Below are 14,656 nucleotides of genomic sequence, written 5' to 3'. Positions count from 1 at the left end.
CACAGCTCAGCGTTTTTTCTTCCTGTTTGGCTTCTGATAATCTGAATGGGAGAAATATGGGAAGACTTAAGGGCACTATTGAGAGAACTGAAGGTATGCCTGCAGCTTGAGATTAACTCTTTATTTGCCTTTCCTTCTCCTTTAAAGGTGCCCAATTGTGCACATTTATTTTAGGTGTCAGGATCACTTGCATGCTTGAAGTCAGAGTGTAATATTTTTAAAATAAAAATTTCAACCTGAAATGTATGCATTATTAATTTATTTCAAACCACACAGGCATGGCAGAAAGCAAAAAGTGATGGATGGGAAAGGGCATTTTGTGAGAAGAATTTTCTTTCTCAGGCCACAATGGAAATTATCATCGGACTGAGGACACAGCTCCTGGGTCAGCTTAGAGCTTCAGGTAGATTCAAGGCAAAAGGAGATGCATGTGTCACATCCTATAGATGCTATAGAATTACTTTTCGTGACGCCTGCTTAGGTGATACAGTTATAGACTTCTGGTTGAGTCAGAATATTTTATTGATAATTATTTGTATTATTCTAGGTTTTGTAAGGGCTCGTGGAGGAGGAGATATACGGGACGTTAATATAAACTCTGAAAATTGGGCTGTGGTGAAGGCTGCCCTGTTGTCTGGCATGTATCCAAACTTAATACATGTGGACAGAGAAAATATGGTACTAAGTGGTGTAAAGGAAAAGCGTGTGAGGTTCCACCCTAGCTCTGCATTAAGTGAGCCACAGTACAAAAAGGTAAACAATTACATTTCTGCCACTCTGCAGCCTTATTGGCTGTCATGTATCCGAACATAATACAAGTGGATAGATGTCCGTAACTGTCATGTGACAGTGCAAATGGTAAATGTGAGCAAGCATTGCTTATTTGTCCCTTTTTTTTTTTTAACAATTCTTTTATTGAGCATTACAGAATATTATGTTACATATAAAACATATTATTTGTCTTTTTTTTTACACTGAAGTGTTTTTGTGAAGTTTTTGATCAATGAATTCTGCAATATTTATAGTTAGCTGTGTCACTTTATTGAACCTTAATAGCAGAATGAGTTATATGATTTTACACATTAAATGTATTAAAAACTGTGTACTTATTGACACTTTTATGAATGCCCTCCATTCCCCTCCTATGTGTTTCAGTGTACTTTTCTTCTCTATAGATTATCTGTCTAGAATAGGAACATTTTATATAACCATAACCTCTCACAAATGGTTCTAGTAAGCCTGGTGGAATGAAACTTTACAGGGAATTGTAGAAGATGATGAATTGAAATTGTTTTGTTTTAACAGATCCCTTCTGCAAATTGTCAGGCGGAAGCTGTTCAAGCATTGCCTACAGACTGGCTTGTGTATGATGAGATGACCCGTTCCCATAGAATTGCAAATATTAAGTGCTGTTCAGTGGTTACTCCAGTGACTGCAGTGTTATTTGCAGGACCTGCAAGACTTCCCAGCAGTGCTTTGAAGGAGCCGTCTTCTTTCCAAGGTAGGACTCAGACAGGTTCTTAAAGTACTAATTGACAACTTGTAAATAACTTCTGCTTATTGGAAAAATACACACAGAATCCTTGATTTGAGGCCAGACCTTAGCACTTTTTGCAGCATTGTGGTCAAACCCACAGTGCTTAGCTGAACAGAATTTAAACCAAAAATGTCATGCAACAAACCCTGGACAACTGAACATGACCAATTTTTTGAAAATATTTTTTAAATTAGGGTTTGGATTCAGATATATCAATGAATGCTATAATTAAAATAACAGGAAAGGAAAATTACTCCGCTTGCTTTGTTTACTTCTGTGTGCAGTTCCTTCAGCTGAAAAGTTTTAAAGGGCACCTGCGACAGCAACATAATTTTTCCCACCAGGTTTAGGCTAACAGAGCCTGTACTCCAGTTGGGGAAAACCATACAATTTTAGCCAGAAAATGCCTCTAGGAAGAGCTATGCTGTCTGCACCCTGTATTCTAAGTGTGTTTAAATTCACAGTCTGACAAATGTGGAAACTAAAAATAGGCACTTTTTTTTTTGTAAATGCTACTTAACAGTTTTTTCCCCCAAACCTTCTTGTTGGCATATCTTAACTTTCCTTTCTGCTACTGATATTATTTAGTTGGCGATGGTATACCAAATGACAGTAGTGACAGTGAAATGGAGGACAGGAACACGTTCACTCTAGCAACACTTAAACTGGATGAATGGCTGCATTTCAGATTGGACCCTGAGGTAGGTTAGCAGCCCTTCTAAAATTTTATAGCTCATTTAAGACTGTAGCACACATGTTATCAGGCTAACATGGACATAAATGTTAATCTTATTGACACCCTTCACATGTTAATGTATTTTTATTGCACCGGTCGCCAAATGTTAGTGAAAATGTTAGCTACAATTTTCATACAACTTGCATACATACCCCATAATTGCACCAGCACTTGTTTATTTAGCTGCCTTGGGTGCAGTTATGGCTGCAATTTCCTGTTACTTGGCAAAAGAATGCTGCATTATTAGTAGAAAACATAGAGATATGCAGCAAAATATTGCTTTGCTTTGCACGCTGCACTGCGTTCATAAATTATCCTTTTTGTATTAACCATCATTGTTATGAGAAAATCCAATGTAGTGGTTCTCCAATATCTGTTTTATAAATAGCGTATTTTTTTTTCTTACAGTTGTTAATATTTTCAAAGCACTAGGATTCATTGGGGAGGACTTAGCGATTACAGCTATTAACCTCAAAACACTGTAAAACGCAGCAGCCTGGAGTATTATGATAGGCTGAGCTAATGCAACTATGCAGTAGAGAAACAAAAAACAGTTTTTAGTATCTAAGTTTCAACTTTACTCTACTGTGTATCCGCACAGCCAAGGGTAGCCATCTTGGATTGAAGATAACATGTTAGTGCTGTGCTCACTAGATTAGTCCCTCATGCTGGTGATATTTTCAGCAAAGAGGACTGTTGGCTCTGGGCTTAAGGTTAGAAATTAAAATCTCTGGGGTGTCTAAAAAACTGGCATTCCCCCATGGAACAGTGGCTCTATGTCCATGTAAAGGAAAATAGTTTTCCATTTACCTAAGGAAATCACAATGATTTACTATTGCCCCATAGTCATAACAGTTTCCCTTGAATAGATACTATAAATCACTGAAAATGTACAAGTCCAGTCTGCGGTTTTCGCAGGCTTAGAATCTGCCCAGCATGGTATCAGCCTCAGCCTAACACTCAGTATAAAAAGTAGCAGAGGTGGCTGCTGTTTTTATCAGGGTCATTTGTGGTAATTTGGAAAAACAGCTGATCAGCAGTTAGCGTTTACTGGTGTAGGGCATCTAAAATAATGAAAGTGAATCTTTGGTCCTTAGGCCAAAGTCACACGGAGTGTTGGCTTCTCTTCTCTCCGCATGTGGAATAGAGTGGATCTGCAGCGAGAGAGAAGTGGAGCCAACACTCTGTGTGACTTTAGCCTTAGGTTGCAGCATATAGAACGGAGTACTGTATGATTAGATTAAGATGTCTAATTGACATGTCGTTTACTTTTAGGCTGCTGGACTTTTATTTCAACTTCGGCAGAAATGGCAGAGCTTATTTCTTAGGCGAATTCAAGCACCGTCAAAACCTTGGTCTCAAGTTGATGAAGCCACCATTAGAGTAATTATAGCTGTTCTAAACACAGAAGAGCAATCAGCTGGTTTGCAGCAACCTTCCGGGATTGGACAAAGACCAAGGACATTGAATTGTGAAGACCATCTGTTAACTTCTGGGAGGATTAATAATAGTCAGAAGAATTTCACAGAGGCAGAGTCACTAGATGATCCATCCAGTTTAGACAGGTACAGATAAACAGTGTCTCACAGCTTTGAAATCTCTTGGTAGGGCTTAGTTATTGGATCAAGCCCACAAACCAAACAGTGGTAAAGGCTTCTTGCCACCAGCTATTTTTGTGAATTTGCTGGCAACAAAGTTCAAAGCTGTAATATATGATTAGTTCCATTCATCTGCAGAATATGTTTCAGCATGTACGTATAAAACAGAACTGTTCTAATAATCAGCATTATTTTCTAGCCCACTAATCTTGCATTGTATTCTCAGACATTGTTTTTACTGCTTTTTAATGCAACTTGTGGCACAGTATGTGTTTGCTGTGTTCCTGCTCACTATTGAGGAGGATGGTTCTGACCTGCCTGTTTGCAAGTTAATCTGCAAAAATTGAATTTCTGTTCATGATAATCTAGTTAATGGCCCCGGAATATCTATTACATTGGAATTAAGTTATACATACTAATTAAGTACGCAGTTACACACAGAGAGATCTGAACTTACTATTATATACAGCAAAAAAAAAACAAAAAAAAAACCTTATCTACCCTATTTTTTTTTTTATCTACCATTTTCAGTATTTTGCTAAACTATACTAAAGAGTTTATTCTGTTCTCTAAAGCCATGTTTTTATTTACTTATATTTTATTCATTTTAAAACACTTTTGAGTGTTTAAATTAAGTAATTTTTCCTATTACAGAATTGCTCCACCGTCAGCCTTCAGTCCACAGGCAAAATATAAAGAGAAGGGGAATTCGCTGCATAAATGGCCTGAAGACAAATCTGATCTGTCATCAGTGAAATACAAATTATCGGATAACAGTAGCCATCCCAGTCCCTGTGAAAGTCCTTCCCCTTCATCCTCTGCAAAGGTACCTTAAAATCAAATCAATAACTTCAAAATAGGGCACAGTTATGGAAACTGCATCTTTTACTGGGTAATTTTGAATTTAGCAGTCATCATAGGGGTTCAATGAGCTATGCGCTATGTTTCATGATTATCAGCAATGGATGCAGTTTGCCAGGAAAGCATTGCTGAGTATTAGGGTAAGATATCTTTAAAATTGCTCTGTATTTTTGGAGTGAATCAGGACTAAATGTAATTTACATTTAGTGATTTTATTATACAGGTATGGGATCTGTTATCCAGAATGCTCGGGACCTGGGGTTTTCCGGATAAGGGATCTTTCCGTAATTATGAATCTCCATAACGTCAATCTGCTAAAAATCATTTAAATTTTGAATAAACCCAATAGGATTGTTTTGCCTCCAATAAGGATTAATTATATCTTAGTTGGGATCAAGTACAAGGTACTGTTTTATTATTACAAAGAAAAAGGAAATAATTTTTAAAAATTTAAATTATTTGCTTATAATGGAGTCTATGGCAGATGGCCTTTCCGTAATTCAGAACTTTCTGGATAACGGGTCTCCGGATAAGGGATCCCATACCTGTACTAAACATGAAACATAATAACTTTGCAAGGAGTTTCCAAGGTGTCCACCCAAATATTTTTTGCAGAATAAAAGAAAATGAAATTAAAGACAACTTTCTAGTGTATACTGTATTAATAAAAAAAAAATTAAATGATTTTAATGTTACTGAAAATTGTAACTGTTGAACATACTTCTGTTTTTTGCTTTAAGTAAGCTGGTGTAAAAAATATACAGAAATACACCCCCTACCATTTATCTTTAATTTTCTAAGCCGCTTAACTAGGTTTGTAATTTAAGCAGGTATCTGGTTGCTAGGGCCACGAAGCAGTGGATTGAATGAGAGACAAGAATATGATTAGGAGGGGCCTGAATAGAAAGACAAGGAATACAAAATTAAAATAATAATACAATTGTAAGCGCACAAAGCAGTAGTTTTAGAGGTGTCAGGGTCAGTGACCCCATTTGAAAGCTGGAAGGATGGTAAAGAGGAATGTAAATAATTTAGAAATGATAAAAAATAAATAATGTTGCAAACCAGTTGCAAAGTTGCCTAGGAATTGGACATTCTATAACCTATTACACATTAACTTAACGGTAAACCACCCCTTTTTCTGTAGATAGTGGTTACTTTTAATTAAATATATATACATATTTATATGGGAAACGGTTCTATCACATTCTTCCCATGATTTGTCTTTCAGGGCTCAAACTCACCATCCCCCAGACAAACAATATTTGTGCGATACTTCATCATGAAGAGCAGCAACCTTAGAAATCTTGAAATTTCACAGCAGAAGGGAATATGGTCCACAACACCGAGCAATGAGCGCAAATTAAACCAAGCCTTTTGGGAGAGCAGCACAGTTTACTTGGTGTTCTCTGTTCAAGGTTCGGGCCACTTTCAGGTAAATATTTTTTGTGATGGCACTAATTTATTTGTTTGTTGGTTTTACTCCTATTCAACATTTCTATCTCCGCTCACCCTGTCAAATTTGATGTGGAGCTCAATCTCGCTATGGACACAACTTGAGAGTTGAGGTGCATTATGGGGAAAGCAGGAGGGCAATAAAAAGTAGACCGGCCATGACAGGCATTCCAAAACTATAAATCTGTTAATAAACTTCTATTATAATGACTTTTGTCACAACACCACCACCTTCTGGTCTGTTCTTCTGACAGTGCAGTCGAGAACATGCTCAGAAGGACAATAGAGTACTCTACTGATGCTGCTACTCAGAAAAAGACACATGAAAGAGCTTTTGATCTTTTCCCTGCTCAGAGCAACATCAGAACAGTTTTTTCCTTTAGAATATATTCTTGAATGTACAGTCAGAAGAACTGACCATAAGGTGGCTCTGTTGTTGAAAAATTAATAATACTTGCAGTATATAAACTGCTTAATAGCTTTAGAACAAAAAAAATAATATATATATATATATATATATCTTCCAACTGAGCCGCACTCCGAAGTAATAAAACGTAGCTTTTATTAAAGCATTGTTAAAAAGAGTTACAGCGAATATTCAAAGCAATAAACAGTTCATACTTATCGATATAGTATGCCACATACACGCAACGTTTCGGGGGCATCCCTCCCCCTTTCTCAAGCGTACCTCGTGGCAGTCGCAAACAATGATTCATATGCTTGTTACTTCCTTGTATAGCGTAATAACGGAAGTGACGGGGCGGGTCGCCATGGAGACGGAATACACAACTGTGTATTCAATGTGCACGGGAGCCGCCACATCAACCCCGTATGAAGTGCATATTACCAGAAAACATCCATATTTACGAGCTATCTCAGTACCATATAGTAGCTCCAAGAAATACATCTTAGAGGATCAGAACTTAGCAAGCTTAGGCAATACTCAGGATAGAACGTAGGGTTCGATCACCCCATCACTATTCAATGTAAACATAAGCGTTCATAACATATACCAAACCCAAAATAAAGAATATATTACAAAAACAGTATTACAAAAATAAAAGTCCTTGTTTAACCCGTTTGGAGCTAGAGTATTTAAACGGTGGATCCATTCTACCTCAGTTTTCTTAAGTAGTTTAACACGATCCCCCCCTCTCCTAGGAGAAGGGACATGTTGTATGACCCAATATCTAAGATCATTGGATGTGTGTCCCGCTTCTAAGCAATGTCTGGACACTGGGAGAGTTCTATTTCCAGTGTTAACTGTAGATCTATGCTGTGAAAACCTGTCCCTGACTTTTTGAATAGTTTCTCCAATGTAAATTAAATTACATGGACATATTAAGATGTACACCACAAAATTGGTATCACATGTATAGTGTCCATGTATTTTGTATGATCTCCCTGTATGAGGGTCACTAAACTGTGATCCCACCAAAACAAAACGACATTGAGAGCAGCCCTTACATTTGTACATACCTTCCCTAGGTGTTCCTAGAAAAGTAAACTTCCTCGGTATAGGAGGGACCTCAGCTCTTACCAATTTGCCACCTATGGTATTGCCCCTACGATAAGACATCATAGGAGAACGTTGGAATGTTTCAGTTGGGGGATATGACTCCCTTAACAGATGCCAATGTTTCTGCAAAATAGAGTGTAATCGGCCACTATGCACATGATATTGAGAGACAAATGTCATACGTTGTTCAGTTCCACGTTTATGACGTTGACCAATCCCTTCATGTCTACTTACCCTAGATAGGCTATCCTGAAGAATATGTTGAGGGTAACCTCTACTTGTCAATTTCTTATTCATTTTACTCAGATCCTCTGTAACAATATCTGGATCATTAGCTATCCTACTAACCCGTGAGAATTGACTAGTAGGAATAGACTTTTTGAAAGATATAGGATGAAAGCTGTCAAATCTGGCGTGGTGACCTGGAGTCCTTGTCCGCCTTCCGTGATCAGATAAATAGGGCCCATCAAGATATTCAATTTACTATGTCAGCAGATTCCCGCAAAATAGTTTTCTTAGATGTTGAGGTCACGAGAAGTGAACATAAATTCCTTACACGAATTTATACGAAACCTACAGATCGCAATCAGTTGTTAAAATTTGACAGCTTTCATCCTATATCTGTCAAAAAGTCTATTCCTACTAGTCAATTCTCACGGGTTAGTAGGATAGCCAATGATCCAGATATTGTTACAGAGCATCTGCAGCTGCCCCTGTGCACGGGATATCATATAAATATCAAAATAAAACAGCCAGCACCAAGGGTCTTTGTATTTCAAAAAGTCTCTCACCAAGGGTCTTTGTATTTCAACGTCGGTTGTACATGCAATTATAATACACAAGAGACTTTTTGAAATACAAAGACCCTTGGTGCTGGCTGTTTTATTTTGATATATATATATATATATATATATATATATAATATATATATAATATATATATAATATATATATATATATGCATCAGGAGAGAGCCGGCACTCACGTCAGTCGGGTCACAATAGCCTGGGTGCAGGTCCAAGTGAAGAATTAGATACAGCAGTGAAGAGATCCGCACTCACAGGACTTATAGAATTAATCTGGTGTTTATTGAGAAGACTAACGTTTGGCTACTTCGAAACGTTAGTCTTCTCAATAAACACCAGATTAATTCTATAAATCCTGTGAGTGCGGATCTCTTCACTGCTGTATATATATATATATATATATACACCACGTGGTTTGAGGGCTGTATTAGAAATAATGTGATAAAATATAGAGAATTCTGTTAAGCCTTTGGGCAGTCTGAGCCTTTATTTGGACTTTTGTACCTTGGTATTGTCCGATTTTTCTTACTTATTTTATTTGAATTGGATTTTATACTACTGGGATTTTTAGCCTGTGGGTTGGAAACAAAACTTGGATCCTTATGCTGTTTAGTGCGGATCTCCCTAATCCCTTTGTAACACTAGAAAATAGTAATAAAAACAAATTTCATACCTGGTTCTAAACCATATTTTAATCACAGAACTGGTTCCACAATGGAATTTGGGTCCCCAGACAAAAAAGTTTAGAAACACTGGTGTACTGGTTTGCGTCTCCACAGCCAGCAACAGTTTAGATTCATAGTGGTGCGCGTTTTTCAAAACAGGAAAACTTTATTAACAGTGCAGCAAAAACATCTTTACAAAATGTGAACCACAGTATGTATAAGAATGTTTCTTTTTCCTATTTATTTTGCTTATAACTTATGAAACATTTTGGCATGGAGATTAATGACTGCTGCAGCAAGGTAAAACTGTGACAATTTGTGCAAATATATTTTGGTGCAGGGCTTTGCAAGAATGACTTCAGAGATTGGGCGAGAGAAAAGTCAGGACTGGGGCTCCACAAGCCTTGGGGGTGTGTTTAAAGTGGAATGGATAAGAAAAGAAAGCCTACCTTTTCAGCAGGCTCATCACTTGCTTAACCCATGGAATGATAATAAAAAAGTTCAAATCAGCCGTGACGGGCAGGTATGTTTGGCAAAGACCTCTGAGAACATGTTTTATAATTCGCAAGTAACGTAGGGATGGAAGAGCATGCTAGTGTTTTGCAAGTGTGGTCTCTAACAATTCTCATATTTTGGAAAAAGTATTAATGTTGCCTTATATATGGGACATGGTCTATACATACAAAAATCCAAATCTGGAATTACACCAGGGGGCATATTTATTATACTGTGTAATAAACGGCGAGAAAATTCACCACACATCGCCAGGCTTCGCTGTGTAAAAATGGCGTAAAAACGGCGTAATTGTTTTACGCGTTTTTTCTTCCACCGGAACTTATGGAAAATAACTGCGTAATATCCGGCGTTCAGATGGCGATCTTTTCCACTTATTTTACACAGCTTATTTTACTCCGTTTTTTCGGCGAATTAGTTTTACACAGCATAATAAATACGCCCCCAGGTGTGCAGTAAAGGTGTGTACTCATTGGAATGTTTTGCAGTGTTTAGATTCTTATACCAGTGTATTTAGTCTTATAATATACCTGTTATGAGGTAATGTGGGCCCTGGCCAGAAGCCTCACCATCACAGTGGACATGACGTCTACAGCCCCAGCTGTACTCAGCTAGTAGCACCTAGTGTGCACCATTTAATTTACTCAATATTATGAGCATTAATTGCACTACACAGTCTTTTTATTTCTTTTATAAATAACCAGATTTAAGGTAATGAATCTGTTTTATCTGCTGTAGTACATTTTAATCTCTGTAGTGTGCCTAAAAGCAGTTCATATTTGAGCATTCTGTTGACTATTATGTTATTTACGTTTGTTTTACTGCAGTTGCATACATTTCCCTGTGTTAATAATATTTTTTGATATTTTAAGGAACTTGAGACACTTGTTGGAGAACAGTTGCTTCTGTTGTGGGACAGAGTTCCTTTGACAAGCAAAAGTATTCCTTAGTCATAGTGACCCTGTTAATACTGGCTGCTGCAGAATTTTGTAAGTATTTGGCACTTGGAAACAGAAATAGTTAGCTATGAAATCATTACTTTTCTTTTGAAGGGAATATAGAACTTCCTAAGTATGTCATTGTGATTGTAGAAGTAGTTTTAACTTTAAACTAAAGCAGCATAAGCAATGAGGAGAATAAGCCCCAATTTGCTTTATGTTCTTAGTAATGGATCAGTTTCTGCTTAATCACCAAAGGTAGAAACAAAAAAAGAGCCTTGCAAAGAACTACACATTCAGGACTCAACACCAAGCCTAGTGAAATGTTTGTATAAGCAGATAAAATATATATCACAGAGCACTCCAGCGTGCTCAAAATGTTCTCTAAGGGGCATATTTATTATGCCGTGTAAAAAACAGCAAGAAAATTCGCCACACATCGCCAGGTTTCGCGGTGTAAAAACGGCGCAACATTGGCGTAATTTTTTTACGTGTTTTTTTCTTCCACCAGAACTTATGGAAAACAACGGCGTAATATCCGGCGTTCAGCCGGCAATCTTTTCCATTTATTTTACACAGCTTTTTATTCCATTTTTTTCGGCGAATTAGTTTTACACAGCATAGTAAATACGCCCCTTAGTGTGCCAAGTCATCCTAGAACCCACCTAGTCTAGCAGGTACTCACAGGGCCGGATTTCAAATTTATGCTTCCCAAGGCCAGCCTGTGATCCCATTCTTCCCCATGCGGAGATGCATGTGTGTGAGAGAACTGCTAAACTGCTCCACGCCTCAACCTGTGCATCGCTCTACAAGATAAACAGGAGCCGCCCTGGGGACAGGAGGTTTAAAGCAGCCACAGTAGCCAGTAGAACTCCCTAGTGGGCATGGCGCCCCTAAAACTCTGCGACCCTAGACAGGGGCCTTTGTGGCCTTCCCACAAATCTGGGCCTGGATACTCAGTGACTTACAGTATACACCAGGAAACACTGATCCTCACTAAAAAGTCTCTTAAAGCTCATTCAGGGTGCTGTTTTTTAATCCAATCAACACAGTACATCCCACATCTAGACTTTTGAAGAAGGATGCAATTTTGGAGTATGTGATCATGTAAAAGTGTATTATCTTAGGTCTGGCAGAAGACATGACTGAAGTCTTTTTATGCCAGCTGCACTGCAATGATTTGTGCAATCACATTGCATTAACTGTTCTGCCTGACCATAGTAAAGAAGGGTATAATAATAAAGGAGACAGCTTCCATAAAGGAATTGTCCTTCCACCCTCCTGCATTGGACGGTGCCCATATTTTATAGCTATGATCAGTATAATGGGGCATGGGGAGTAGATTATCTTAAAATTACTTTTAGTGTAATATATACAGATATATTATAAGATAATGGCAGTTTGTCATCTTTTTTCAGTTTTTAAGTATATCTTTTTTGTTCTGTCTAGTCTTTAGGGATGACCTGGTATTTTAACAAAAAGGTACAGGGGAGGCTTTCAGACCTATAAGAAAATGAAGTGAAACTCAGTACAGCAGTAATTTTAAAGTGGTTTCCTTGTGTGGTGTTATGAGTTAATCCTGTATTATGTTGTGTCCATTGTACAATTCTAAAGTAACTGTAGTGAAAGAGAGAATATTTAACTGTCTAAGTTGATGCATTGGTCCTACACAGAGGACATTTGATGATGTCTTGATAAAGGTCCTCTGTGTAGGACCGAAACATTGACTAACACCATTAAACCTCTGCACATAATTTAAGCCCCATGAGTGGGAGTATATATAATATGTGCCAACTATATTTATACCTTACTCCATACAAATATGTCCTTATTTAAAAATGTATTCCAATTTCAAGTACAAAAAGGAACAGGTTGTTGTCCATGCCACATTCTAAGCACAACGAGCAGTCACAAATTAGTGCATCACATAGTTTTTGGTATGCACAAATATAAGGGTTCCTTTACACTGTACCACAATACTGTGGTAACATAACATAAAAAGATTAAAACATGGCCTTTTTGACAGCTTTTCCCCCTAAAAGGGATACCAATATTATTTTGACATATGCTCTCAGACTTCACCTGGACCCAATATAATAGTTATGGCACTTGTTTTGTTCCAAAGAAGCACTGTAGGATGTTAAGTTGTTGTGCACTACCATAGAGAAATGAGGCCATCAAACATGACATCTTGTGCTTCTTAGTAACTGGGGCCTAGGAGAAGAGTGTTTTGAACATAAAATTGCCTTCCCCTTGATATTGGGTCCAGAGAATGGAATAGCAGTCATTAATATTTTTCAAAATAGTAAAGTAATAATAGTAATAGTAAACTTTAAATGTCCTTTGTGTGCTGCAAAATATGGATGTGCAGTCCTGTAAATGAATATCCCGACACTCATTGAAAATAGCAGATTTACAGCATTCATTCTTTACATCAAACATTTACTGAATAAATAACACATTTGTTTCTTCATAACAGATTTTTGGTCATCGGAAGTGAGGAGGATTATCAATGCACAAAACATCTATGGATTAAACACTTCAAGATTGATTGTTTTAATTTGTCTGTAATAAATACACTTTTAAAAATTCAAGTTAAAAGCTCTGTATTAGATTTTATGCACTTAAAAACAGATGACGCAAGCACAGTGATATGCATATATTCACAACTTTTATTATCTCACAGTCTGTGTTAAATTAATAATTTATTTGGTAACATTTCCATTTTTGTCTCCCTGTAAATTAGGGAACGGGAAGGCGGGACACTTAAATGAAGGCAATAGCTTAGAGAAAGCTCCTGGAGTTTACTTTACTGTCTTAGGGCTCTGGCACATGGGAAGATTAGTCGCCCGCGACAAATCTCCCTTGTCACGGGTGACTAATCTCCCCGAACTACCATCCCACCGGCGAAAATGTAAGTCGCCGGTGGGATGGCACACGCTGCGCAAGCGATTTCTGCAAATCGCCGAAAAATGCCTCGTGAGGCAGCGTGTGCCATCCCACCGGCGACTTACATTTTCGCCGGTGGGATGGCAATTCGGGGAGATTAGTCGCCCGCGAACAGGGAGATTTGTCGCGGGCGACTAATCTCCCCGTGTGCCAGATCCCTTACTTGGGAGATTAACTGACCCTGAACGAGATTGTATTAATTTAGTGAATGGTATAGATCAGACCTTTTGAACTTAATCTAAATTAGCCAATCAGATGTTTGCTCTCAGCAGACTATTAAATGATAACCTGCTGATTGATTGCTGTGGGTCACTAGAAATGTCTCATACTTATATTACCCAAGCATACTTGTAGGTTCGGCACTAGGGGGGCAGTTTGGTAACCTATTTTTGTATGATTGGTATGTCACCCTTAATCTTGGTGGAAATTTGGTTTCCAATAAGAAAATGCAGTTAATTAGTGCAGTGTCATTTAAAAATTTTAAAAACATTTTTTACATGCAGTTTATGTGTTCTAAAGTTAAACATGGCTCTCCCTCCAGAGTTTCATGATGATTTTAAAAATCTGTTCTGTTTGGGAGTTATGAGTCAACACAGATATTTAAAAGCAAGGGCGACCTGAAAGAATGCTTTAGGTTTTCAAATGCCGTTTTCTGTAATATTATGTGATTGTTTTTACTGTGAAAACTCATCTCTGGATATAAGGCTGTAATTTAATTGTGCTAGTAAATGGCAGTTTCAGAAAGAAACACTGTGAGATTGCGATATTGCCCTATGACTATCATAGTCACACTAGTGCCTGTCATGGTGCATAAATATTGTAGCATATAGCAACCCCATCCTGCCATTTTAGTGTCCCTGCTGTGAACATAGGCTTTAGTAATACCTGCAAATTGCTGTTATTTTGGGCTGCTGCATCAATCCCACACAGCTATTGCTGTTGAGCAACCCCTTAATCCAGAGATAAGCAACCTATTGCACTTAAGCCATCACATCATTTGGTATTCCGGCAGTTGTATTTCTGCAGAAAATGGGGTGTCAAAGGTTTCCAGTCACTGCCTTTATCCTACTTTATAGTACA

The 14,656-nt window shown here is 37.8% G+C and overlaps 1 protein-coding gene across 3 annotated transcripts in view; it reads left to right on the top strand.

Annotated features, from left to right (window-relative positions):
* The window catches only part of ythdc2 (YTH domain containing 2), a 79,434-nt gene extending 66,213 nt beyond the window's left edge, over nt 1-13,221 (top strand). For all 3 annotated transcript variants that reach the window (XM_031893156.1, XM_002936413.5, XM_004910467.4), the window contains exons 22-31: nt 277-403; nt 548-753; nt 1,306-1,501; nt 2,126-2,238; nt 3,549-3,838; nt 4,526-4,697; nt 5,964-6,167; nt 9,517-9,699; nt 10,562-10,678; nt 13,107-13,221. In XM_031893156.1, the coding sequence (XP_031749016.1) occupies nt 277-403; nt 548-753; nt 1,306-1,501; nt 2,126-2,238; nt 3,549-3,838; nt 4,526-4,697; nt 5,964-6,167; nt 9,517-9,699; nt 10,562-10,639 (1,569 nt within the window). In that variant the 3' untranslated portion in view covers nt 10,640-10,678; nt 13,107-13,221. The remainder of the gene's footprint in view (nt 1-276; nt 404-547; nt 754-1,305; nt 1,502-2,125; nt 2,239-3,548; nt 3,839-4,525; nt 4,698-5,963; nt 6,168-9,516; nt 9,700-10,561; nt 10,679-13,106) is intronic.
* Nucleotides 13,222-14,656: the final 1,435 nt, after the last annotated feature.

This window comes from Xenopus tropicalis, chromosome 1 (genome assembly GCF_000004195.4).
Source record: "Xenopus tropicalis strain Nigerian chromosome 1, UCB_Xtro_10.0, whole genome shotgun sequence".
Lineage (NCBI taxonomy): Eukaryota > Metazoa > Chordata > Amphibia > Anura > Pipidae > Xenopus > Xenopus tropicalis.
This window is presented reverse-complemented; position numbering and strand designations above follow the sequence as displayed.